The sequence below is a fragment of the Manacus candei genome, unplaced genomic scaffold (genome assembly GCF_025592945.1).
Source record: "Manacus candei isolate 608988 ecotype Guabito, Panama unplaced genomic scaffold, ASM2559294v1 h1tg000020l, whole genome shotgun sequence".
In the NCBI taxonomy this organism is placed as follows: domain Eukaryota; kingdom Metazoa; phylum Chordata; class Aves; order Passeriformes; family Pipridae; genus Manacus; species Manacus candei.
In genome coordinates this window covers 2,607,744-2,635,712 of record NW_026138068.1, presented here as the reverse complement: position 1 = coordinate 2,635,712, position 27,969 = coordinate 2,607,744, and the positions used below count along the sequence as shown (strand labels likewise).

The following is a 27,969-nucleotide window of genomic DNA, read 5'->3' as shown; positions in this document are numbered from 1 at the left end:
TCTTAAACACAAAAGTTAAGTTTTTCAGAGGACTCCAGCAGTTATCTGGAAACAATTGAGCTACATGGAAAACTAACACAAGTATGGACAGATCTACCCTTTACTTGATAACCACATTTGCTACCAGAAGCAGAAGACTGGTTTGGTCTTCGTGTGACACACCAAGGAACCAAACTGCAAACCATGGCCAACAACTCCACCAGCCCCACACCAGCGGCACTGGGAGGCCACACAGAGCCAACAGCTGTGAGACAGACACACAGAACGTTCTGGAACCAACAGCTGAGCAGGGTAAGAACAACACCTCCACGTTCAGGGGGGTGAGTGTGGCAGGTAAGGGTGTGTGCACTGCTCTGCTCCAGCACCGCAAACTTCCCTGGACAAGGATGGCTCCGGAGCTGAACCGTGTCACAGACGTGTTATCGCCTGGCTGGGAAGAAGCTGCCCGGACATTGTCCTTCCCCACTGTGTTTTGAGGGGAAAAACCCAATGATTTGAACACTCCTCCATCCTGTGTTTAGCTGGATTTACTGGGACCATGCTCTGCTTCTCTCTTGTCAACAGTGGGTTGTGACACTGGAACGACTGGCAAGGAAATCCCAGAAGTGCAAGAATATCCCATTAAACAGCATCAGACAAAAATACTTTTCCATAAAATGGAAGAGTGCTTATCAACAAGTGTAGGTCACTGATGTCGGATTCAGCCATCTCTCCACACGACAGGAAGGAAAACAACCCCCAAATTTTTCAAGGTTAATGCATCAACAGGGATTTCTCTTCGCTGGCAGGTTGTTACTATTTGCCACAGACTTTCAACTTGTCCCAAACCATTAGTGAAGGTGGAGTTTCAGATCTTACCACAAAACGCTTCACACTTTAAGAATAGTTGATAAGCAGTGCCCCCCAACCCCACATCTCAGAGTGGTTGTCCTTGCAAACATCTTCTCTTTACCACATATGCAGGAAAAAAACTGAGTGAATTTTGCAATAATTAACTCAAACAAGCACCAATACCTTGAAGGCTAAAAGGGCAGCATGGCCCACTGAATCCTGGTATCAATGGGGGGAAGGTGTTAAAAATAGGTAGCAATATATTTTTTAAAAAATCAAATAGCAATTTTAAAGAGCCAAAAGGGAAATTGTTTGAGCAAGTGCTCCAGAAATCAAAAGCAGCAGTAGCGGTTGTTTCTCAGGGAGTTGTTATTCTGTACTTTCAAATTATTTTAAAGAGAGGACCAGCATCAAAGTGCATGGGTGTATTTAGTTCAAATGTGGGTAAACTTAAATTTCCCAAAACACAGAACATAAGTTATGGATATGTTCTCATAGTCACTCAGTCAGATGTGAACAATTCCAGCATGTTGTTCTTTAGCAACGGACTCCAGAAGCAGCTCAGATTTATCACCTCAGGCATTCCTGCATTTTCCCAAGTGTTCACATATCGATAAATGAAGGTGGAGTGAACATGTCACAGCTGGACACACTTTGAGGAAGCACAGTCCATCTGGGCAAGGTCTTCAAGCTCTCAGCACATGGAAGACTTGCAAAGATCTGAACTGAAACGGTGCTGCAGAACATCAGGAGTCATCCCACGTGTAATTGTCACCTCGGTGGGTTCAGGGTGCATTTGACTCAACTCATATTCACCAAACACAAAAAAAAGTGTATCCTACAGAGTTCGTGATCCAGCTGGGTTGAATGGTTTCAGTAACAAAAATTTCAAGCATTTCATCATTTACTGGAAGGTGGGAGAATGTTTAGAAGAGTCACCAAGTAGCTACTTGAAAGAGCACAGGAGGACAAGCCACTTCTGTTAAATTACGTGCTCTGGGGAAAGGAATATTTAATTACATGGAAGGAAATACCAAAGAATTCTCAAGTTTGACCCAACTTAGTTGTTTGCACTGGTAGGTAGTCACATACCTACAACAGACAAGCTGCAAAACCAACACAAAATGAGATCTAACAGTTGTAAATTAGAATATCAGTGAAAAAACTATTCAGACATCTGATCAAAGCCAGTCAAGGGAAGGGGCTTGTACTTCAATGTTGTAGAACCCACTGATTACAGAAGATAAGGATGGTGCACAATTGCTAGGGAGTCACATGCAACCATTCTCAATCAAATCTCCGATTATCTCATGTTTGGTTTTATTTTAATTAGAATTTGAGAGGAGAGTTTTCACCAATAAAGGTCTGAAAGCCTTTGATCATTCACTTTATCGGAATTCTATTTAATCTAATGAAAAAGCAAACAGAAGATCTGTTTACATGGACACCTCAAGCACAAGAGTTGAAAAGATCAAAGTAATACAATTAGCAAGGACCTGTGAGAGAAAGATTAATCTCTACAAGTAACTTCCATTTCAGCTTCAGCACAAATGAGCTCAAATTCTTCCTCCAAGCGTCAAAAAAAGGTTTCTCTCTGTTATTTTTATTTCTTAACTCTCGTTACCATCCCACTGCAGAGATCTGACAGGATGTTCTCAGCTGGGTAAGACATTTTTTAAAGTCAGAATTCATTTCACACTAAACTCCAGATTCTTACTTTGTAAGTTTTCATGACACATCGTGGACTTGCATTAAGGATCAGTGTAAAACTAAGCACCGAAAACATACAGAGATGTCTAAAGGTACAGAAAATCTTTTATTAGAATCTAAGTCAATATATATGTGACCCAATAAAACTTTTCCTCAGATGCTATAACAAGTATTGAAATGCCATGTTTTCAAGAGACCATCTGCTGTTTTGACATTTTATGACAATTCCCAAGCCTTTAGCAACCTTGACTCTACCTCTTTCAATAGCATGTTTTGCAGGGAGGTTTTTTTTTCCTCCAAATTGGGCCTTGATTTATCATACATTTATAGTGCTTTAGAAGTTCTTGCACATTTTACTTTGTCACAAGGTAACCCACATTTTCAGCACTTCACTGTAAGTGAAATATGCCCATCTGATAATGCTGGAGACTAATTGTCAAAGTCAGAGCAACACATGAGCTGTTCCATAGACTTAGTCTTGACTTACCAAAAAAGAAAGGTAAGCAACACATGGTTTATTTTGCTTAAACAGCAGAGTTCATACTGTTAATAATGCCAGTAGTATCATAAAGACAGCATTTCACTAGTTGCCAGAACTAAAGTCAAGTTTGAAACTGAGGTCATAGCCTTGCAATAAAACAAGTACTAATTATCATCAAGAAACAAACGAGGGGTGATGGATCAAGAGCATCAAGAGAACTTGAACAAACTTCTTTCAGCAGATATTCTTTAGCAGCTCCCAGGTTGAAATCTCATCTTGGTCACTGGCCTCCTACTGAAATCAGCACACTTGAGTTTTCATCTGAACCACTTTGGCTCAGCTTTCAATGCCTTGGCTCATCAGCTTATGAAACATAAACCACATCTACTGAATGATACCCATGTTTGAAGGCTGAGATTAAGTACATCCCTGCACAAGGTAAGGACTTAAAAAGTTACATATAACACAAAACGTTTCCTACCATACATAGCATGTGTCTGTTCATGCGCACCGTACTGTGTTGCAGAGGAAGATACTAAACCCGGCTGTGCGTGTGCTGGTGGGGCCATCATCCTGGCATTGCCCTGTATTACAGGGCTATAAACATGAGGATGCTGCAGGCAAAAGGATAAAAAAAAAGCAGACATCAGCTGGGGAACCATCACAAAGAAACTCGTGTCATCTAAACAATTGCAATGTTCGAAAGGGCAAAAGCTCGGCCTTACTCGAGTGCAGAGCAGCTGCTGGGATTATCCAAATCTAAGGCCTAGAAACTGATAAAAATTGGCATATTGAATTTTTGCAACTCTAATAATGTAGCAAACTTAGGTATTACACAGTATATTTATCCAGGTACACATTTTAAATATGTATATTTAAAAGCTTTTCAAATAAGAGGAGTCCACCAACTAGGTTATTTTTAGAGCACTTAACCAGGAGATGTGCTGGCCATGACCTAAAGAAATTCTTCAAAGAGCTAGAAAGTTGCATCAATAATAAATGTCAACTTCTAAGTTGTCCTGAGAATTTCTTATGACCTTAGAAGTTGTTCTGACCTTAAAATTGAAGCACTCTACAAGACCCCCAAGTGTGCTCCAGAACCCAGAAACTGTTCAGAGTGACTTTTGACAGGACATAAAGGGGTATTTAGGTCTGAGCCACTTCATTATTTCTGGTTTTATGGATGAGGTCCATGAAAAGACTCTTACCTGAGATTGGTAGTGTGGCACATGCTGCACAAGAGGCTGATTAGGAAACTGTTGGGGACTATATGCAACATATTGTGTTGAGTAAGCAGGTGGAGTAGCTACAATTGGAGGGCCTGCTGCAGAGGCAGGATGCATCATGGTGCTCTGGTGGTGTTGGTCTTGCCGCTGCTGGGGCATATTTGGTACTAAAAAGCAAAGAGTTCCTCACATTAGAAACAGAGGATGAAGAATGATCATCTTCCTGAAAGGTTTTACACTATAATGTCACTGTGACCACGTGGAATATCCTCACCCCTCATCTTTAACCATCTATTAGGGCTCTAGCAAAAAGGAACAGCATGAAAAAGAGTTTTTTATCACTGCCTTTGGGCCATATATCAGGCCACAAACCCAGCCCTGCTTTTATTGTGAAGGAAGGAGGAAAGAAAGGTGGACGGACAGAAAGACTCACAAGAATCAGTAATGGAAGAGAAAGGTTATATCAGGATACCTACATTAATAAATTTGATCCTGTCCCCTTCAAAAGGCTTAATTCACCCTCTATAGGAACTACTCAGCCACTGTTCCATCAACTGGAAATGTGAGTCTGTTAAAGTCACTCATGTTTATGGCTGAGGAGAGCAAAATAAAGGTCTCCATGCAAGCACAATTTGAGGTATTCACATCTTTTGAGCTCTATGCTACCCCTCAGGACAGCAGAAAGCAACTTTTAGGTCACAGACAACACTGAAGGGGACAAGACAACCTATAAGAAGAGGAGCAGGAATAATTATGAGGGAAGAAAAGATGAAAAAAGCATAGCAGTGTAGTGTGGGACTGCCTGAACCATCCTGGTAAGTGACCACCCAACCCACAGCAGTGAGGAGCTTGGAAAAAACTAATTTAGCCTACAAAGCACTGGGCTTGAGAGCTCCAGGTGAGCTCCAGGAGAGCTCCAGCCTCCTGCAGTCAGGCTGCAACTACTAACTAAACTACCCCAAGCACCTGTAAACTCCACTGCAGTGGGCAATGTAGCCAGACCCCTTAGGGAGAGGAAAGGAGATGTCAGTAAATTCACTCACTGATGGTTGTATTTACTCTGCAAATCAACAATAGAAAGAAGTAAATACAGGAGGCAACTTGAACAGCATAAAGGCACTGAGCTGTAACCCAGGCAGCTCCCTCAGGGCTATGCTGCACACAGATGGATATGCAGAAAATACTGGAGCTTTAAAAAGGAATTCAGAATTGGAGCTGCCTCACACAGCAAATGAGTACTCAGCAATGTACTTCTGATTAAAACAGTGCTACCAATGAAAAGATTTCACAGTGAAGTTACTGTGTTTTAACACAGAAATACATTGCAGGGGTTTGTCTTCCCTACATTCATAAAGGCCACTTGTTTGCTTCTGAACAGCAGGATTGCTCTTGGAAACAATCTCCCCCTCCAGTGACTGGAGCTGCAGCACTGGATCCCGTGCTCAGGAAGCACTGGCTAACACTGCAAGAAGGAATGAACTGTGCAGAGTTAGAGCCTTTCCTGAAACAGGACTAGAAAAACACTCTTCTGTTCCTTCTCTGCACTGCACAGGGAGCATCTCCCACATGTTCTGTCTCCACAGCCATGGGTGTCACTTGTTAAAAACACAGTATTGTTGGTCCAGCTGTTCATTACTGGGGTAGAAGGAACGCAGAGGAAAAAACTGGAACCAGCAGTGAGTTTTTTCCAGAAGAGCAGCAGAGCACACTCTTCCTGAAGAAAGACTGACTTTGCTTGCTGACAAAACCCCTCTATTAAAGCACCATTCAGTGCTGTAAATCAGTATAGAAGTTCCCTTTAAACAAACCTATAATATTTATGAAATATAGGAGATGATCAGCTTACCCTAATGCTCCAAGTAACAGAGACGTTTTCCTGCTTGTCAAATCAGATTCCAAACCAAGCAACTCCCCATAACTCAAACTTAGCCTGTTTTGGCTGAATCAGTTTATCTAAAAATCCATTAGTATTTCCACTTACTTCCCTTCATTAAAAATAGCATTTAAAATATCAATCGAAAACAAATTAACATGGATTAGAAAGCACACAAACAGCTCTAATCTCTCCATGCTGCATGCAGACTGAGAACCAAACAGGCAGTATTATTCTCACCTTTACCTGCTCTATATGTCTTGGCTTGGTTCACTGGCATGGGCGTCATGGGAATAGGATACAAAGGCTGAAACACAAGAAATTGAAATTATGATATTCCTTTAAAAAGCCAATGTGTGTTGGGGTGGGGGCCCCACTCAGCTTTGATGTGTTTTACTCTATTTTGTTACATGGTTTAGTGAACTCTGCCTAACCTGTGAGGTTTTCCTGGACCCCTGTCAGTAAGTCTGCACGGACAAACAACGCAGACCATATGGTTTGCAACAACCAGGCAAGTAACGCTACTACTGCAAGCAGTGGACTAAATCAAACAGCTTTGTAACAGCTTTTTTTTATAAAGCTCTGTCAGGGAGGTTTAGGTTGGATCTCAGGAAAAGGTTCTTCCCCCAGGGGGTGGTGGGGCACTGAAAAGGCTCCCCAAGGAATGGTCACAGTCCCAAAGCTGCCAGAGGTCCAGGAGCTTTTGGACAACGCTGTCAGGGACAGGGTGGGATTGTTGGGGTGTCCTGGGCAGGGCAGGAGTTGGACTGGATGATCCCTCTGGGTCTCTTCCAACTCAGGATATTCTATGATAACAGAGCTAGATTTGAAATCCCAGTGATCCCCACAACAACCAGAAACTAGTGGGGACTCAGTTGGAAGCTGAGGACAATGAAACAGTTGCTTAAAGCTTAGAGAGAGTGAGACTGTGCTTAGAGATTAACACCAAATGGGAGCTGCTGGAATTCAGAAGTGTTTGAGACTATTTGAACATCCTGACTGAGGGAGCACTGGGAAAAGTCAGTATTTACACAGCTAAAACTTAACAACAATCTCATTTATGTTTACAAGAGTAATACAAGCTGTACCACTTCACTGTTTTAACTCAGAGCTCCTCAGTTGGAACTAGATGATATTTCAGGTCCCTCCCAGCCCAAACCATTCTATGATTCCCAAGTCTTCTCAACTTCCTGGCAATTCCTGTGAAGTGTGGAGGAGTTTGCAGCACTTTACCTGCACGCCTGGACTCACTGGAACCGGGTACATCATATTTGGTGCAAAACAAACAGGCTGAGTGTACACAGGGGTTGGCTGCTGATGACCCACCATGGAGGGGCTGGGCTGAGCTTGTGGACGAGGGGAGGTTGGTGTAGTAGAAGGTTTTGGCTACAAACAGAGTTGAGCAAAGCACAGGGCAAGGTTAGTCTGAGTATCCTCCAAGGAAAAGCTCTGCTTATCAAGGTCTACTCAAAGGCAGCATCAAACAGCATCAAACAACTTACCTGAGCAAAAGATCGAGGGTTGAACTCTTTAGCATTAGGATTAAGTGTTGATTTTCTAACTTGCCTAAACATAAAAAACAAAACATTAAGTTTGGCATTATTCCTTTATGAGCATATCTGCAATTAATAATGTAAGAAATACCTCATTTCCATCTGTGAGTCAGATTTCTGAGAACTCAAACACCACATGACATGCAAAAAACCACTCTTACTGACAGGACTCTTACTACACTTATTTATAAATTTTTCCTGTTGTTGATGCTAAAGCTCATGTGAGCCAGGAAAAATTTAAATAAGCTTTTAGACAACATATTACGCATTCACACCAGCTTTTTCTACACAAGCCTAAATGCTAATAACATTGTGCTTATTCTAAAAGGCATAATTACTCACTCAGAGGTATCCTTCTTTTCCTCTTTATCCTCTTTATCTTGTTTACTTCCAGGCCCAGATGTCTGCACACCTTGGGAAGTCACCTCAGGCCCTCGCTTTTGCTCAGAGCTGTTACTTATGGAAGGAGAAATACTGGGACTATTGGGTTTGCTACTGCCACCATTGGAGTTGGTGTTACTGCCAGGTTCTATGATAGATTCTTTAGGGGTGGATTCTGTCTTTTCTTTAACTACATCTCTTGATTTTTCCCCCTCTCGGGTTTTGTTTAGCAGCTGATCCACTGCATCTGAAGAGGAACTTGACTGTAACTGAAAAAAACCCAAGGAATATATTCAGTAAATTGATATACAGAACTGTGGAGAGACAATCTAATGCTGTCACATACACAGAGTAAAATACAGTCCCACAGGCCTCAACCATCTGGAAATGACCTTTTAAAACATACATTTCCATTTCTACTAGGAAAGAAATCCATGAACATTGACAATGTTTAAGCCTGCACTGAGAAAGAAGTTGTTCAGCCATTCAACTGACCCACATGTTGATTAGGGAGTGACAGGAAAGCTTAGGACAACCCTCTGGACTCATCTGTGCTGTGATTTAACAGTAACACTTGAAAAGTTAACCTGATTTAATAAACCATTATGGCTAGGAAATAAGTAATATGAATTCATCTTCAATTTTCCTCAGCAAAACTCTTCATTTAATTTTGCAACAGCTCCTCCATATGGAGTGTGTGATAATTATTTGTACCTAATGATCAAAAAGGTTTCAAGTCCTATTTTCAGTGTACAGTCAATATTCACATTTATGGGTATTAGGCAATTGTACCAGCAAGAGTCAGCATTGATTTTCCAATATCTGGCATGAATTCTTACAGATATTTTCATAAATTAAGCACAAGTATAGAGACATGTTAACATATGTAGTATATTCAATTCATTAAAATAATCTGGAAGCATATGAGAATTATGACACAATCAACATAGAGAAACTTACCCTAAAGTCATTCTTAAATTTCTTTAAATCATCAATCTGTTTTCTATGCTCTGAAACAATTGGAGAGACACCTGCCAAATATAAGACCAACATTGTCCAGGCATTTCTAATACAAGAAATATAAATATACATATATACATTTATATATAACCCCTACACATTACTAAGTTTGCAGAAAGGTAATGTTTGCATATATAGAAATGAAAAACAGTGATATAAGTGCATTTGTAATTTGGTACAATTCCATGAGCAGACAGAAACACTCTGAAACCACAGCATTACATAACTGACTTATCTTTAGTTCTAATGCACCACACCAAGGCAGAAGCCCTGAGGTGCAGGGACTGCAGAACTCACTGAACACAAAGCAAAATGAAACAAAACCCCCCAAACACACACTGCCAGTGTTTCAAAACACAGCAAGTAAAGGAGAAACACTGCTCAAGGTGAGCTTTATGGCTGGACTCCATCCTAAAGGTCTTTCCAACCTGAATCAATCCACAATTCCAAGTTCAAGAATGTGAAAAGATTTTTTTGAGAACAGTGAACAAGCAGTGTTGCATTAAAAAACAAATCTAAGGCATAACAGGAAGATGCACAGTCAGAAAAACTGTGCTGGTCATGATGCTCACAATTCTTGTGAGCACAGCTCTGAGTAGAAACACATATTCAGTCCAAAGGCAGCTAAAAACCAGCTCTGTGAGCTGGGAAAAGAGAGAAAAGAAAAAAAAAAGAAAAAACCAAGGGAAATCACACCATCCACATGAGCATCTCTACACTTTGTGCTGATGGAATGAGTCACAAACAACCTTTAAAACTGTAGTCCTGCCACTTGACAACTGCACGACCAAATTTTTGCTGTAGAGCACCAGATTGTTTCCAAGTCTTCCTAAAAATGCCAACTAAAGCAGCCAGTACAGCAGGCTTAGTGTGCAGAATTCCTACAGCACTCAAGTACAACCAAAAGCTTTGGATACAAACCTTTGTTTTCAGGTTTAGGAAAACTAGGAGAAGTCTCACTTGGCTTTATATTCTCCTTGTTTCCAGTTGCAGAATTTTGCCTCTGGTCCTGAAGCCTGGTATCTTTAGCTGGAAAAGAAATGGTCCAAGTTATTGTCTTTTATACAACTCAAAATGACCAAAGAGAGATGGTAAGATAAAAATGAGAGATTAAGCTTGATTTTAGCTTAAAAACCAAAAATCTTTGAAGTTACACATTTTCTGCTACCTAGTTGGTGCCTGGAGGATCATCCTTCCCCCTTCCTCACCCTACTGTCTTTAAGTCAGATTATAAAGTCCCAGCTAAACTCATCCCTCTCATCATACACCAAACCTTGATTAGGCTGAACAAACTATAAACCAAGAGTAAATTATTTTCAAGTCCAAGCTCTTCAGACAGAATTCAACAACCATTTGAGAGTTCTTACACATTTGACTGTGTCCTTGAATGCTGGTTTTATCCCCTTATTTTTGCTATGTTCAAAATACTCTCTGAAACCAGTGGCCTATGATTCTTTAAATTAGAAAAGAGCCAAGAACTCAGATTGAAAAAGGAAATTCTCAATTAAGTCAGACACCTGTAAGCCCATCCTCCTTAAAGGGCACAAGAAATTAAGCACAGACTCAACAAAAAGCCTCTCTCCAAGCTTAGTTTCAAGCTGGCACCATGACAAAAAGGGAACTCACAGTAAAATTAAATGCATCCCAAGAATTTCCATGATTTAGAAAGGAGTTTTGCTCTTTCAAGGCAAATTCCTTGTCAGGGATTAGGGAAAGGGAGAATTTGCAACCTACCTTCGTTGGAAGGGGTGACTGCTCTGTTGGATGCAGGGCTGGCAGGTGTAGGAGAGGCAGCTGGAACAGGCATGGCAACAGATTCAGTGGGAATAGTACCAGGCTGAGGAGAAGGCAGAGCTGGTCCCATGGGAGTGCTGCTCTGCCTTGGAGACCTAGGCCTGTGTGTTTTAGGGGATAATCTCGGAACTAGAAACAAACAGGAAAGAATAGTTATAGGATGAGCTTCCTCAGCTGCTCAACAGTTTCTAAAATGGCTAAAAACATGCTTTAAAATACTTTTTAGAGTAACTGAAAACCTGTTTACCTTTCAGGTACATCTCCTAGTTCTTTACAACGCAGAATTTCAGATAAGTGGGGTGATTTCTCTGCAGATTGGCCCCTAATACACATCACTGCCCTCTCAGTCCCACTGTGAAGCTGCAAAATGCTCCCCAGCCCCCCCCAGAAGTACAACTACAAGAGCTCACATTAACACAGTTTCAGGCAGAACACAAAAGGTGGGCAGGTCTCCACACAACCAGATGTAAAACATTTTTTTAAAAGGGCTGAAAAAACCCCTCCATTTTCCGGCGTCCTCTTTTGGAGGTTTGCCAGCTGGAAAAAAAACAACACAGCCTATTGAAAAAAAGGAATAGTTGATGTATATTTTTGCCCCTGTGTTAGAGCAGCAAGGAAAGCTGTATATTCTTTAAATAAGAAATTTAAACAAGTTGTTTAAACCTCCTGCTTCCTGCTCACCCCACTGTGGCAAGTTAGCGCTTTATGTCACATATTAACCCCCAGTGAGTGAGGAAAAAGAGAGGTAAGTGGTTTAACAGTCCTACTTGCATGTTAATAATATATAAAGTGGGGTGTGGGGAGCAAAGATGAATCAGAAATAATGCCAGAACACAAGAGTTAAAATCTTTTCCACAAGGCAACAGGTCTACGTGGGTCTAATTCATACCTTCCTTCTGAAAAATGCATTCCCACTACACTCCCCTAGAATTCTGCACTGCTAAGAAGTACCCAAAAAGGATCTAAAAAGGACCAAATTGTCTCTCACCTGCCCAAGGAAACACCCAGCTGCTCACAGCCCACTATAACATGGCCTCAACCTAAAAGCTCTGGACTAGAGCCTGTGTCAGAAGACTGAGCTTGAAAAGTCAAATATTCAAAAAAACCCCATTAACTGATTCAAAAAAGGAGACACTGACTACAGCTGCTCCTACAGTAGACAAGAACAACATCACCACTTAAAATCCATGTAATTTCTAAAGGAAAAATATATCCAACTCAACTTGAGCATCATTTTAACACCAGCCTTCCTCTATGCAAACACCTCCTTCAAAAAACCACAGCCCAGCCACACTGCCACTGACCAAACTCAGTGATGCCATGCAATGTATCTAACTTCTCCTGCCTCCTCCAGTATTAATTCCTCCTCAGAATTAATCCTTTCAACAACTAACTCCCACATTTTTCCTCCCTTTCTCTTCACACACCACCTGGCCCTGCAATTAGGACAATCCTGCACTTGAAGGACCAACTCACCAACTCTTTTACTGGGAACATCCCTCTCCCACTTTCATCTAAGCTAAGTTAGCCCAGGATTTGGTTATTCAGAGCCTGAATTGTCTGGAAAGGCAGGATTCTGCTGAGCATTCCCACTCTAAGGTCCCCCTGCAAGCCATCTGCAATAAGCCAAGCTTTACCTACCCCCACTGACAACTGATGACCACGTCCCACCTGAAGGGCTGCCTCGTGCCACTGCAGCAGTAGATGCTTCCCCAGGTGCATTATGAGATACAAATTCTAAGCCACTTGAAATTGTACCCCTACCAGTAGAGACTCTGTGACCTCGAGGGTGCCGTTGAGCCTTAGGAGACATCCGTGGAGGCCCTGGGGAAAGAAAAACAACCCACACAGTAAGTGAAGCCCGGCACTGGGAGTATCCAAACATACTATCTTGCTTTAAAAACTGGATTTCATCTCACAACTCTCAAAAACATACAATGTGGTTTTCAAACCTGGATTTCATCTCATAACTCTCAGTAATTCAGTAATAAAGTCAAGCAATTTACACTGACATCGACTGGAACCAGGGATCCACCAGACTAAAAAGGCCGAGCCATTGGTCCAGCCAGGCTGCCAACACTCATCACCTGGCTAGGCCAGCTCTGAATGGATATTTAGAAGCTTTATCAGCCTCAAAACAGGTGTGCCAGTCCTGCATTTCAAATATTTGAATCCAAGCACCCAGCAGTGCTTAGTGCAAGACAAGCCATAAGGGTTGGTGGCCCAGCTCGCCCTGGACAAGCACAATTCCAATGAAAAATTTCCAGTGCTTTTGTCAGGTGGGCAGTGATCCCAACCACTTCCAGTCCCCGCGGGCTGAGCGATGCTCCGGGGCAATTTGAGCAGGGCATTCTGCACCGAGGCTCAGCGGCTGCAGCCACTGCCACAATTCATTCACCAGTCAGCAAAACTGCAACTGAGCAAGTGATTGTTGTCCCAAGGTTCAAGTCATGCATGTTTAACACCAGGAGCCAAAGCCACAGGAGAGTACAGGAATTCTGAACAGCTTCTGCAGCTGCCACACAATAGTTAAGCTCAACTCTAAGCAGCAATACGGTTTTTACATCCTAACAAACGTTTTCTTTACCAGATCAGACTCAAATGTTGATACTTGAAAAGGAAAAACTTTGTGAACAAAACATGATATGGCTGATTTTTATTTTTTTTTTTCATTTTTAATGTAGGTCAATAATAGGGAAAAGTTCAGATAATGGCTTTTTGGTTTCAGATAAGGTTCTACAATATGAAGCATCTCTCTGGTTACATAATCTTTAAACATCAGCCTCTATTTTACCCATGAATCTCAAGTACACTTCAATCCAAATTATATACAGGTGAGGATTTTAAAGAATACACATTTCCCAGCAATAATCTCTTGGCAGCAGGAATTAAACATTGCAGTAAGCAGCAGTTCAGTGCAGGCCTGACAAATCAACCACAGGGGCTAAGAAAATAATTGAGTTTGCAGGTGGATTCTCAGTATCTGACTATATAAAAAGCCGTAACAAATGGACAACAGGAGGCCAGACACGTGACCATCATCCACTTTTTGGTCATGGACCACCCTGAGCATTTATCAGGCTGCAGAACAGTGTTACTGCTTCAGTCAGTGGGATGATTGTTCTCTCACAGAACCAGTTTGCATTTTCCAGGCTTGCTAAACAATGCTGTGCAGGGTTTATTTAACTGCACTTAAATAAAAATTGTAAAACGGGATCATTATTGTACCTTGACAGGACAGATTTAGTTCAGATAATTCTGCACACAGTTACCACAGACTCACAGGTCAGCCCTTCTCTGTGTATTATTGACTGCTAAGGAGTTGATTTATTGTTCTGATCGGTGTAAACAGACCTAAAAATTCCCTACAAATTCACCTTTGAAGCAGCTTATCCTATCCCATTCCACAGTGTACTTCTCTGAATCCAGAATTTTTCTTATCATTATTACTGCTGGCTGTTTTACATGCTTCATTATTATTACATACTCATTATTATTGTTGGTAAATCAGTGATTTTAGTTAAATTTGAAACTGCTTTTTGTGGAACAGCTGTATTAAAATTGATATTTTATATAAATTTATAGTCAGAAAATAAGAATAAAAGTAGTCCTAAATTTATTCCTAAATTTTAAATTTCTAATTTTTAAATTTCTAAATGTAAATTCCTACATGTAAATTCCTACATGAAAATTTCCAAATGGAAATTTCTAAATGTAAATTTCCAAATGGAAACTTCTAAATATATATTTCTAAATATATCCTAAATTTTAGTCCTAGAAATGCTCTCTAAAGTTATCAGGTCCTGCATGTTGCTGTAGCTTAAGTTAAGACACTGAGCAGCGTTTCCAAAGCTGAGTTTAATTTCATACCAACTTGGGAAATTTCACAGCTTTCTTTTCTTTTTTTTTGTTTTTGTTTTTGTAAAGCTCTTCAAATTAACACAAACGAAACAAACAAAAAAAAAACCAAAAAAGGTTAATAGAAACAAGTCTGATCAACTAAAGTTAAAACACAAATTATAGGTTAAGTAATGAAGAGGAAACAAAAAAAAAATAAAACCAAAATAAAAATAAAAAAACCACAAATTTTGTCAATTAAAACTCACGGAGGAGTTATAAACGAAGACAAACGAGAAAAAAAAAAAAAACCAAAAAGAAAAAAAAAAAACACCCCATGAACAAATTGTGGTATTGTACCTTCTGAAGACATGCGTTTAGGCATAGTAGAGACAGGAGCTGGAGAACCATGAGCAGAGGGGTGAGACGGGGGCCTGGAGGGCCGCGAGGGGGGCCTGGAGGGCGGCCGTGTAGGGGTGGCTGCCCGAGGTGGAAGAGAGTTGGGACCTGACTGGTAGCGAGAAGGTGGGCGAGAGGAAGGAGATGGGCAAGGCGATGGCCAGGGAACACCTGACAGAACAAATGATATGAAGGAAAGTATAAAAACTAAAGAAAAAAAATTATGGGGGGTTGGGGGGGTCTTGGGGTGGGGGGGGGGGGGAGGGAGTTGGGAAGGGGGGGTTTAGGGGTTTGGGGGAGGGAAGGGGAAGGGGGGGGAAAGGTCAACAGAAAAAAAAAAAAAAGTAAAAATATGACAAAATGATTTTGCACGTTTAACCCTTTGGGGATTGAGTTTGGCAAGAGGCTCTGCGGGGTTGTTTCCACCACTTCGGGTCGAATTTGGGGTCGGAATGGCACGAGCTCCCCAAAGGGTTAATTAGGATCTACAAATACTACTAAGGAATAGACAGTAAAGTTTGATCTGTTAGCCTGGCATATCAATGCTCTACAGCACCCAGCACTCACCAAGGTCCTTAACAGCTACCAGAGGGTCTCAAACAGCTGGTCACAAACAGCATAACTACACAAAGTGCTACTTGCAAACCAAATGATGAGCAATATCCAGCTAGGAACTGTATCTTTACAAAAAACAGCGGTGTTCAGTGTCTGAATCCTGACATTTATGCCTTTATCAGTTATCTCAAGTATTAATGGAGGATTTTAATCTAAGGGTTCATGGTTTCATATACAGGGTTCATGGTTTCCAAAACAGAATTAATTGAATTTACAAGCCATTCTGAATATTTTAGGTATATGATGTTAATTCAGCAGAGTAATAGGATGACAGAAACCACAAATACTACAGAAAAATTTCAAGGTTAGCATTGTTTGGGCAAGGCTCAGTTGTCCATCCCTTATACAGCTGACTCTGTCTTTAAAAAGAAAGTCTCACTTACCTTTAGATGTTTCTCAGACTTCCTCTCCAGATAGATCACTTGAGTATTATACATTTTTCACTTATTCACAGCAATTTCACAGAACAGCATTTTTAACTTTTAAGAATAATGCCTCGAGGACAGGCTACTGCTGAAAGCCACCTCAAAAATGGTGGTTTTGGTTTATGGAACATCAACTCCTGCTACGCAGTGCCCAGTGATGTCTGATTAGTTACTACCCATGTGTACAGCAGAAAATACTCAAATACCCATTTGGAGGGAAGGCTTTGGATTCCTTTTCCTAACACTTCTCTTGTTTCCCATCCCACACCATCATAAAGTCAGCAACTTGCTTTATTCTTTTCCATGGGAAACAAAACTGATCCATGCACCAGACAGGAAGGGAAGCTTCCTCCTGCCACCCCCCTTTCACTGGGTGTCAGCACTGCTGCTCCTCCACACAGAGCTCTGCAGTGGAACACAGAAAGGAATTTTTAATCTTTAAAACCCCACTCTGCACCATCATCTAAGACAGAGGTGTCTGAGAAGGAAAACAAATGACATTTCTGCTCTGCAAAGTACAGTGCAGCTAAATGCAGTTCCACTCTAAGTTAAACCCAAGTCCAACTCACCACCTCTGTGTTAAATGATGGATGCTACCCTAGCTTGTGGAATACACATCCTAAACTCACTCCATGTGCAGTTGCAACATAATTAGGCAATTCTCTGCAATGTTAAAAATGTACATTCATTTAGACTTCAGATACTTGCCTCCGTTAACTACTCTTTGATCTGCTCCAGAGTTTGGGCTGAATTCTGAAGTGTGGGATCCAGACCTTGAGATTGGTGGGCCTGAGCCAGACTGGCCCATCCTTGGTGAGTTTTGTCTTCCACTTCCCCAGGACAGGACATCTCTGTTCCTCTGTCCAGGTGGAATGTATTTATTTTCTCTGAAACACAGCAAACTCCTATCAGTCTTAAGACAGAACTGAGAGGCACCAAAAATACCTGATGGAGTGCTCTGCTGGTATTTTTTAATCTTTCTCAGATCAAGCTAAAGGAAAATATTAAATACTATCAGATGTTGACCTAACAGTCACCTCATGAATTGGCTTTTGATAGTGACCACACAGTCCACTTTATGAGCCCCCAGACACTGAAGGATTCAGTTGTAATGCCTGAAATTCTCCATGACATACCCAAACCACTGCCCTTTCCTGTAATCTGGTACGAATTCACCATGGTGACAGATCAGAATGGGGAAGTCTGTTCGCTACAGAGATAATGCAGGGCCAGGCAGAGGTGTACAAGTCAGCCTGGGTGCCAAAACCAGCACAGGATTGTTTACACAAGGTTCCCAACCTGATCAGCCCTGCTGGAAAAGCTCAGTTTCAATGAGCAAACTGCTACAGTCCCAAAACACCGCCATAATTTAAATAAAAATACTATTCATAGTGTATCAAGTACCTAGTGTTCACACCATGTCCTTCTCTTTCATTAGCATTTCTCTGAACAGCAGTATATTTTTCTTCTTCTGTCCTTTCATCATTTTCCAAGGCAACCCGAGCTTTGTATTGGGCACTTGATTCAATTTCCTCTGCTAATTGAGTTGCTCTGGCTTCCCGTTTTAAAAACTCTTCTGAATTATCTCTTTCTAATGGCACCCTAAAAGACAATGGAAAGGAAAAGAATCTCTGAAATGCATTCAAAAGCACAAAGGAGCTACAAAAATTACACAGTGTTAGTTCTAAACAAGTCAAGAGTGAAAAAAACCTTGCTTTTAAGCCAGCAGACTTGCTGTCTTTTTTAGTGTGACAATATTCCTGGACTGGTTTGATATTATGTGCAAATTCAGTGTCTTTTACCTGCCCAGAGAGCTGAGGTCAGAAAGCAGAACTTTTCCACATGACTTGCAAAAGCCCCAGTCTCTAAAGCTGTGCAAAGGCTCCAACTTTTAACATGGTTGAGAACATCAGGAATAAAAAGCATCAGTCTGTTGTCTGGATAGGAAGTTACTCCAAGAGCCCAAATTTGAATTTTTTTAGCTATTTATACATTGCCAGCAGACACAATCCTACTGAAATTAGAGAGTTACATCCTTAATCCTTTGGTAATTCCACCCATAGAATTTTCAGCTCTTCCTGTTATGAATAACTGCAGAAAAGATGAGTGCAACAGTTGAAAGCACAGGACCAGAAGTCCATGACTTCTGATGTCCCAGGACCTCAAACCCACTCATTCCATATATCCCTCTATAGCAGGTAATGGCATATTGCAGAAAGCATCCCTTGGGAAAGGCACTGAGTCAAAATTCAATACATGAGCACTGAAAGACATAACTAGAGATGGGATTGTACCTGGCACCTCCTTCTGTCCACCCTTCTTGTTTTTTACCTGTTCTAATTTTTGTTCAAGTGTCAGGTTTTACAAAACCACTTTTTCCCCTGATTTTGAGCTGCAAAAGTTGTTCCATCCAACCTTACTTTAGAATAAACTCCATAAAAACACAGACCACAGCTGAGGTTTGGCCCATGCTCTGCTGGGCATTATATAACCACTACTCCTCATACTTTGAATCATATACAGAAGAAAACCAACAAAAGTAGGTGGAGATACAAGCCAAGTATGTAATAATATATGCAAAACTACTCAAGTGTTGGTGGCAGAACTAGGAAAACAAGTGGCTTTGCCAAATTCCAAGCCAGCACTCGGCCACTGCATCGCAAGTTTTTTCCCCACACACGTATTTTTGGCCAGTCAAGACATCTACTGACCTTATCAATGGGAACTGCAAGAATATTAAATCAAAACCTCGCCCTTCAGCATAAAGCCTTGGCTCAAATAAGGTTTGCACGAACACAAACCTGGTCATGAGCCTCACTGACCTTGTGTTGGGAACATAAGGAAGGAGAACACCCAATAATCCTCATTTATCTAAAGTGACTGAAGAAAAGGAAGGGATATATTGCAACCTAACAGGCAAAGATTGATTTTGTGTTTTCTAAGAGATGAGAGAAAGGGGATGCACAAGATGACATTGTTCAGAACCCTAGTGATGACAGAAGCAGCTGATTAATACATTTACTGGACCCAAACTTGTACCTTGATGCACTTTGACAAACTATACCTGCTAATGCTTAGCTCTAGCAAGAGAAAACAATCAAACAATAAATCCTTTACAATCCTACAGCTGCACATCTAAGCATTTATCAACACTGCTGCTCATCACAGAGTTGGAAAATCAGGAAAAGAGCCTCCCAGTTGCAAGTTGCTTGACTAGGAAAAAAAAAATGGAATTAATTTAAAGCCACCTTCATGTTTTTAATCTGTTTCCATTAATATCCAGAGAGCAGAAAGATGGAAGACTAAAGTTCAAAAGTACAAAAAGTACTTAGAGCAGTGAAGGGAAGGAAAGAACAGCTTCCCCAGGATTCAGACATAAGCCGATTAGGACACTTTGATTATCACCATGTTACAGGTCTGTTTGAACCAAACAGGAAAATCAAACTGCTGAACCTGTAGACAAAGTGCACACCAAAAAATCAAAATATCCACTGCCATTCCTTGATATTCAAAAAGAAGTTTCTGCTCTGGGGGTTAAAAGAGTGGGGAAACACTAAAGACATTTCACAATGGCTGCTGAACATCTGCAGTCCATTTGTGTTGCAGTTGCAGTGAACATTATAGCTGCAGACTATTGGGAATAAATCCACACTGCCAGAGCAGCCAGAGTAGGTTTTACACTACTTCTATATCACAGTTTTTATATTATTATTTATATATAAACTTTATAATTTATATTATATATCAGGATTGTCATTTATATTTATATTCCAGTTATTATATTGCAACTAAAACTTTGGTTTAGAGCTGGACAAGTCTGCTAAACAAGTCATCCCCAGTACACAACCCCCCCTTTGGTTATCAGCAACTTTTCCACATTCCAGTATCTTCCAGATCAATTGTCTCAATAAAATTAGGATTTAGTCAAACTGCTCTGCTGGGTTAAACAAAACCTATAGGTACAGCAGCTACATAAAGACAAACTCCCAGTTTTCCACCCTATTCCTGGAATAAATAAGCATTATTACATGCCTAAATTCAGCAAATGTTGCAATGGGAATGAGCTGTGCCCATTTAAGGGAATATATAAAGATTTCTACATCAAACTATTCACAGAACGCTGGCAAGGTTTCTTAAGCACTATTCATTCATTGCTTTTTCAGTTATTTGAGTCCACAGCTTCACAAACTATGCAAAATTAGCTGCAGAATGTAAAGTTTGTCAAACCAGGGAGAACATTAAATACAAATCTAATAACAAAATATTTTGGAACTTACGTATAAGAAGATAAACTGCTGTCATAAGTTGATACTACACCATAATTTTCTTCATTGTAACGAAACATGTCATTGGGATCCCATCCATTAGACTAGAAGAAAATGATGCTTGTTTTTCAAAATGACACTGGAAACACATTCCCTTAAAATTAAGGGCTGATGGCAGAAGTTAAACCTTCTGCCTCTTTCCTGGGCCTATGAATTCACTGTCCAGATAACAAAGTTATAAAGCCACAATTTGCTTCGGGGAAATTTGCTCATAAGATGCAGATTTTACCTTCAAAAGCCAGTTTTTGGGTGTATTTGTGTGGGTTTTGAGGTTTTTTTCTAAATACATACCCACTCTATACTAGAGTAATACTGGCTAGCAAGAAATGCACACATTAATGGTTTTTTGCCTTTTCCAAAAGGTGCAAATTGACACTTCTGACTATTAGAAACATCTCTTGTTGTGGCAAGTGCTGCAACTTTTCAAATGCATTAATGTAATTACCTGAGACCCAGCACAGGCTCAAGACTCCTGTTGATCTGCACAACCTCCCCCCCTCAGTAAAATTGCTATTGCAGCACCCAAGCACAGCAAGAAATGTTTTGAATATTTTATAAAAGCACTGACAGTATTGAGTGTTCTAATAAATCCCAATAAACTGACAGAGCTGTTCTACCCAAATATGCTCCACAGTAACAGGAGCAGATTCTCCTCTAATCAATAACATTGTTTAATATGCTGCAATCTGAATACCTTGCTAAAATAATGCATTCTTGAGTAAGAGCTGGCTATGATATATAAAGAAATGGCACTGGAGACCATACTCCTCATCTAATGGTTCATAATCTACTAAAATTGTATCTGTGCTTGGGTTCAGACTTCCATCCATTTCCCCATGTGAAGCCCAGGGACACTGAGCTGAGCACAATCTCCCCATCCTTTCCAAAAGCACTGACAGTCAGGCAGGGATGCTCTGATTAAACATAAATCACTTTGCTGTATTGCTGAATTTGGAGGCCTTAACAAAAGCTGCTCTTTCTGCCAGTCCCTGAGCCCAACATGTCTCTCTCCACAGCAGCTGCCATTTGTCAATATTTGCCACGAGTGGCATTTGAAATCCAGCTTTTCTTATTCAAATTGGTAAAAAGTACTGTGGCAGCTGCTGGCAAAGCCTGAACATCCACCATCACAGTGCAGGACAGCGATTTTACTCCAAAGTTCATTACTAGATTAAAATTAAGGAATTCTTTCAAGGCTTCTTTTCAGAGAGCACAAAAAAGCAACACTCACCACATCTGTCTCCAGTGCCTCGAGCTCCTCGGAAGCCGTGTTCTCTCCTCCATCCCATGGTTCAAGATCCTTTTCCTTGTGTTCTCCATTAACTTTAGCACTGATGGCTGAATCAGTAAAAGCATCTGCAACAGAGCAGGGAGGGATGGGGGTGAAATCAGTTGGAAAAGTACCCTGGTTTTTATCTGAGGAACAACCAAAAAGCAGCTCAATCACAGGCTCAATAATCATCACTCCCCTTCTCTTGCAGCTGCTGTGTTCAACAGGACATTAGAAAGGTGCCTACTTTAAATTTATAATAACTATGGAAGTCCAGACTAACTTCTAATATATCAAAGAACAGAATTATTTTCAGTTATTTCAAAATATTTTACACCAACTACACGAATATTTGGGGAAAAAAAGAGAAAAAAAGACTGAGGATCCCTGTTCTTCTAGAAAACCCAAGGCTTGTATAATATAATTTTCCAACCAGCCCACACAACTGCACACTAAAACACTGTGCAAATATCAAAAAAGCATGAACCCAATCCCATTCCCTGAATGGGTAAACTACAATTTTCCCTTCAAATATCTGAATTTTTCTATTTCCACAACTCCTCAACACACCAACATGCACACACACATTCCCTGGGACATGAACAGAAGTGTCTTCCCTCCTGACAAAGCTTTTCCAAGCAGCAGCTCACCCAAATCCCACAGAAATATTCAGGAACTCTCTCCCTCTTGCTCCCCCCAACATACGAGAATAAATAACCAGAAAGGTTCCACTATTGTTTAAAGAAATTATGAAAACATAAAGAAAGAAAAAAAGACCACAAGCTATTTTTTCACTTGTTCATGTTTCATTCAAGCCAGACTTAAGAAGGAATAATACCAGAATATTAAAAATGCTGTATAAAAATATCTAAAGCCACTCACCAAGGAAGTCAGGCTTTCATATTTGTAAGCAACTACATCTCAGAGCTGCCATCCTTAAGCAGAACTTCAAAAAATCAAATTAGCCTGGTATAAGCTTTCAAATAAATAAATCAGCCTAATATAAGTAAGTCTTCAATCCAGAATTTCCTATTATCCTTTACTGATAAAATAAGGAGCAAACATTTCAGACCCTTAGAAAAGCTGCAATCAAACCACCAGGCAGTGCCAGATACAGAAAAACATGGCCTAAATTAACTTTTGGCAAGATCTAAAAATCTTCCTAAGAAAAATGGACTTTAAAGCTCTTATGAAAAGAATTCACAACATATGAAGTTGGCCACTGATGTAACAGCTTTTACACAATCACTGAAGATGTTCTAAAGAGAGGCTGCTGACACTGCTTATTATTCCTGTTTTACCCAATTTCACAGTGAAGTTCTGCATTTATTGGTATGATCTGGCATGAAAATTAACTGTGCTGAGCCTGTCTAATAACATCCAGCACTATCCCATGAAATGCTCACTCAACCCATACACAAAGAACTGTGAGGAAGCAATTAAACATTGTTAATGAGCTTATATGAAACAAAAGGTGCCCCTGCCCTACCTATGTGCTGATCCCAAATTTCAATCACTCTAACTGTCCAGAAGAGCTAAAAACCCAGGCTGACAACAGAAATCACCAACTAACTGCAAGATTCTCTACATGATCCTGCCAAGTCCCACATGCACAAACAAAGAGATTAACTTTCTGTTATATATTATGGGAACAAAAGCATTATGAAAGGCAAGGTGCAGAGACACGGTGGCTGCCAAAAATTACCTGTTTCTGAAGGAACTACAACAGATATGGAGAGAGGAGGAGTTGAAAGACATCAGATCCAAATTCAGGTGGAGTTTTTTATATTATATGGCTGAATTCAGGCAGAGCTGAACTCTTGAGTTCCTCTCACAGAATTAATCAAACATCTCCCACCTTGCAAAGATCATTTTCATAGTAAAACCTCAGTAATGTTCTCACTATTAACAGCCCCATTTTGCTTCACAAAGGAACCCCAAATCCTCCAAATAACCTATAGATTTTTAAGTTATTCCAACTTGAAAACATCTCTTCACACAGAGACAAACAACTTCTAAAATATACTGTATTATAGTATATACTATATATATGTTCAAATGTCTTCTGAAACTACACAGTAACACAGTGCTACAATCCACAGTTGAGGAGTAGCTAAAAAGCACATTTTTAAGGTTCTTTTATTTGGAAACTCTGCATGTACCTTTTCAATACCCTGTAGTTAACTCTGCCTTAACCCAGACAAACCAGAGCTGCTCCTGTCCCAACCATTGCTAATTCAGTGTTTCAAGTCTGATCCACTCAGATTGGACGTTTTACAGCAAATCCAAGTTGGAGGCTGCTCATGGCACTTTAAAAACTGTGAACTTTGTTTCTACCTCTCTGGGAGTAGAGGGAACTCTTCTCCACTGAGATTAGATAAATATGAGTTAGGAGGCCTAATGGAGACAATCTGTGTTTCACAGCACTGTTTCCTTCATTTCTATTAAATTCCTTCAGGCAAACTCCACACAACTGTGCCATTTTGGATACAGTGAATAAAATACCAGCTTAACAAGACTCATCTACTCAACCCACTAATTTTCTTATTTAAACAGCCACATAAACATCCAGCAGTGCTGTTATTGTAATGACACAGATGAACTGAGGGAAAAACGAGTCAAAACAAAAACTCCTCTATCTACCAAATGCTACAGGTCTGAATAAGATGTGTACAGTCACTGCTCAGCTTCCTAGTAGAATCCAGTGTATCATGGGGCACAGGAACCTTCACTATTCTGCATTTCTCATTTTAGAATGACAGTCACAAGTGAGACTGCACCAGTTTAACCTCTACAACTCAAAGAAAGTCCAGAGTTAGGAGAAATTCAAGCTACAAAGGCAGACTTCCAGTCAGACAATATGGTCTCCAGAGCATCCAGGCAAAGTTTAAACGTAGCAGAACGGTACCTCAAGGCACAGATCACTATTTTCCTGGAACAAACAGCCTGGCAGACACACGGGAGACCAAGATTAAAAACCCAGCAAGTCAAACAAGCCTCCACCGAAATTAATGAGCAACAAGATTGAGAACGTATGTAAAAAATTCTAAAAATAAAAGTTTCCAAAACAAAAACACTCTTCTTATGATTATTAGCAAAGTAGGAGCTAAAACATGAGCTGCTGCTCCAAGTGCTGACTGGCAGAGTAATAACAGACAAGACACTGCACAGGCTCAGCCTCCCCTTATCTGGTGCCTCTTATCTCTGAGCTGTTGAAGGAGCAATTCACATGACACCTTGACACGGCCAAATTTTTAATCAATCCCTTTTCTACACCGTAAAACCCAAGTTAAAGATCAAACAAAACCTGGTGAAACAAAGGGCTGGAGCTGTAACACTCAATTAGTCCCCGCTGCCTCTGTACCTGCTTAATGTGACATTTCCTAAGCAAAGGAGTTGGGTATCAAGGATCTACTTCTGTTTTAAAGCCTGGTAACTGGAAAAAAAATCCCAAGGACAAGAGAAAATCACAGTAATACAAATCAAAAATATACATTCTGTGAAAAACTCAGCTTGGGCAAATTCTTCAAGCATGTGCCATTAAATGAGTTAAAGAAAAAAGTGCCAGAATAGAGCAATTAGGAGTCAGGGTTTAATTAACTTCAGTGTCCAATGTGCTCGTTCCCACAAACATATTTTGAGCTGCTAATGGTGAAGAGCACAAATATGCAATTAAGTGCAAGTCTGCAGTTCAAATGCCATGAAACCCATCATTGCCAAAGGTGCTGATGCTCACACTGAAGCTTTGATCAAGCCTAAGCAAGGCCCAAAATAAACTGAGCTTTCACCTTAAAGGTTTCAACAGCAAACTCTCATTTGTTTTGTAACTACTTACTACTGATTTGAAACATTAAAACCAGTTACCACCAGCTCAGCTGAGCCAACATTTCCTTCCTTTGTTCATAAGATGCCTACTGCTATTCCCCTTGCAACACTTTCCCTGGAAGGAGGCCACTTGCAGTGCTAATTCAAGGAAAAGCCTTAAAAGCCAATTCTCTTCTGCCTTGTTTTTCATTGCATTTGTGATATTTTTCTCAGAGTGCAGCAACAGAGCCAAAACCCAATAAAAACATTGTAGAAATCTTTTACTTTAACAGTAGTTATGATGTTTCAATTGTCTTGTCTTTAAAGAGAAGCCAAGAAGGCAACTCCAAAGCCTTGGTGAAATTTGAATCATATGCAAACCAGCACTATCAGTGTTTAGGGCTCCAGGAAACACTGCTGGAAGCTTCTTCTGTAAAACCAGATCACGCAGCAGCTCTGAGATCTCAGCACTCAAGAGGTGAAGCAGAAAGATGTGACGTGTTAATGCACAGCCCAGGATTTCAACTTGCACCTCAGAGCAGGTCTGGAGCAGTTGATTTCCAGTGCATGTGCAGAACTCGGTGTCAGTCCCAATTTAAAGGCAGACAGAACAGTCTGAAAGGGGGTGATGGGTGTAACACAGCTTCACCTGAGTTTTCCAGAGCATGTGTCATTCATCAGCCTGTACTGCAGCAAACCTCAGTTCCACAGAGACCTCAGGTGATCCTTTCCATTCCTTCTGAAGCCTAACAAGCACCTGCACAAGCAGAAAGGTCTGTGCAGACTGACAGAGCTGCAAATACAGGCCTGGGAAGTGGGGACAGATTTACTTTTTAAACATTAACTGCTACAACACCCCTGTCCACACAGACCTAAAAGTTTTTCTCCCAACCCTTCCAATTTCTACAATCTGGGCAGACACCATTCTTTCTCCAGTGGTGCATTTGAAGGTGCAGTGTCACGCTTGGCACAAATGTACCTGTGCTGCTTCCAATTTCACCCACCCCAAGCCTGGTGTTCCCTCCCCTGAACTCTGATGCAGCTGCAGGACGAGTTATCAGCTCCTGCCCCAAAGCTGCACCGCTCTGATAGCACTGGGAGCTGCCTGGCAGGCTCTGCTGGATGGTTCTTCACACACAACTGTATTTTCCTCTCTTCTCCATCCCATTCTCTTTCTCCCTGCTGCTTTTTCCCAGTCCTCTTCCAGTCTCTATTGCCTGACTTGTGACTCAATCCAGTGAACATCTTCAGGAGTCTCTTGCTCAAACTCCTCCAGCCCAGCAGAGAATAAAAGCCAGAATAAAAATCCACATTACTCCAGATGCTGAACTGGGAAACCAGGATGCACTAAAATTTTCAAAACACAAATTTCTGCAGAAATTTAGTTTAGTTCTAGGGCTCCCCAAAATTCCAGCAGCCTCCTAAGGGGTAAGAAACTACACAAAGGGATCCCAAGAAACCTTATTCCAGGTGAGACTGACAACAATCCCTACTCTAGGTAAGCCTCTCAACAGAGAGCTCGTGAAGTGCCCCTTTCTTGGACTACATTTTTAAAGCAGAGAAAGCCTTTCCAATCAAATATTTCCAAATTGTCTCCTTACTTGTCTGTGAAAGCCAAAAAACACTGAGGGTTAGACAATTTAAAGGTATTTGTCCCTGTCCCACTTTGAGCACCAGGTTCCCAAGACAAGGAGCACTATCTCCTCATCCACGAGTTTAGACTCAGTTTTCACTGTGAATCACAGGTTTATCTGACCCACTGCCATGAAGATCTGGGTTTATTTACAAAAGGCCAGCAGTTCCTGTGTGCATGCTCACACACTTCCACTCTTTTGAATCCTTGCTTATTTAATTACCCAGGAAGCAGAAAGCCCCTCACTGCTCTAATGTGAAGGTGTGATCAGAGTTACACTTCCAAGTGTCATTTCAAGATAACACATTTTCGAGACAAAATGGAAAGCAGACTAATTTACCCACTATGAGTTATCAAGTTTTGCAGCCTTCCAGTTTATCTTGCTCCAAGTCTCTGCAGCTTTATTTCAACTCTCCTCTCCAGTACTTAAGAGATTTACACTCCAAGATATTCCACCTAATAAAGTGAACTGAGGGACTGCTCGACCTGAAGCAGTCATTTTCTTCTAGAAAATGTCCATTCCTAGAAGCAGGAGCGTATTTTTCCTTCAGTCTGTTCAAAATCTATGAAGACTGGATAAGGCAGAGACCCATTTGCATTAACATTAAAGTGAAGTTCATAGCAGACCCATTATAAAACAGCTCTTGTGTAATTTAAATTCCAAGTCCCATCCAGAACCTGGAACCTATCTGCATTTCAATGCTACACTTGCTCTGACATTATGCATCATCTTCTGGGAAAAGCAAAATTCCTTGAGAAAAAAAAACAAAACAAACCTCTCATTCTTCAGCT

At 40.7% G+C, this 27,969-nt stretch overlaps 1 protein-coding gene across 12 annotated transcripts in view; it reads right to left on the bottom strand.

Annotated features, from left to right (window-relative positions):
• Positions 1–27,969, bottom strand: part of ATXN2 (ataxin 2) — a 51,240-nt gene that overhangs the window by 12,556 nt on the left and 10,715 nt on the right. For 2 of the 12 annotated variants that reach the window (XM_051785707.1, XM_051785708.1), the window contains exons 6-20: positions 21,702–21,826; positions 20,423–20,514; positions 17,550–17,747; positions 16,854–17,032; positions 15,067–15,276; positions 12,511–12,693; positions 10,810–10,998; positions 9,997–10,104; positions 9,016–9,086; positions 8,017–8,324; positions 7,624–7,687; positions 7,355–7,507; positions 6,362–6,428; positions 4,231–4,415; positions 3,504–3,636 (exon numbers count right to left, since the gene is read on the bottom strand). In XM_051785707.1, coding sequence (XP_051641667.1) covers positions 3,504–3,636; positions 4,231–4,415; positions 6,362–6,428; positions 7,355–7,507; positions 7,624–7,687; positions 8,017–8,324; positions 9,016–9,086; positions 9,997–10,104; positions 10,810–10,998; positions 12,511–12,693; positions 15,067–15,276; positions 16,854–17,032; positions 17,550–17,747; positions 20,423–20,514; positions 21,702–21,826 — 2,265 coding nt within the window. The remainder of the gene's footprint in view (positions 1–3,503; positions 3,637–4,230; positions 4,416–6,361; positions 6,429–7,354; positions 7,508–7,623; positions 7,688–8,016; positions 8,325–9,015; positions 9,087–9,996; positions 10,105–10,809; positions 10,999–12,510; positions 12,694–15,066; positions 15,277–16,853; positions 17,033–17,549; positions 17,748–20,422; positions 20,515–21,701; positions 21,827–27,969) is intronic. The other 10 variants (XM_051785709.1, XM_051785710.1, XM_051785711.1 and 7 more) reach the window with 9 other exon arrangements.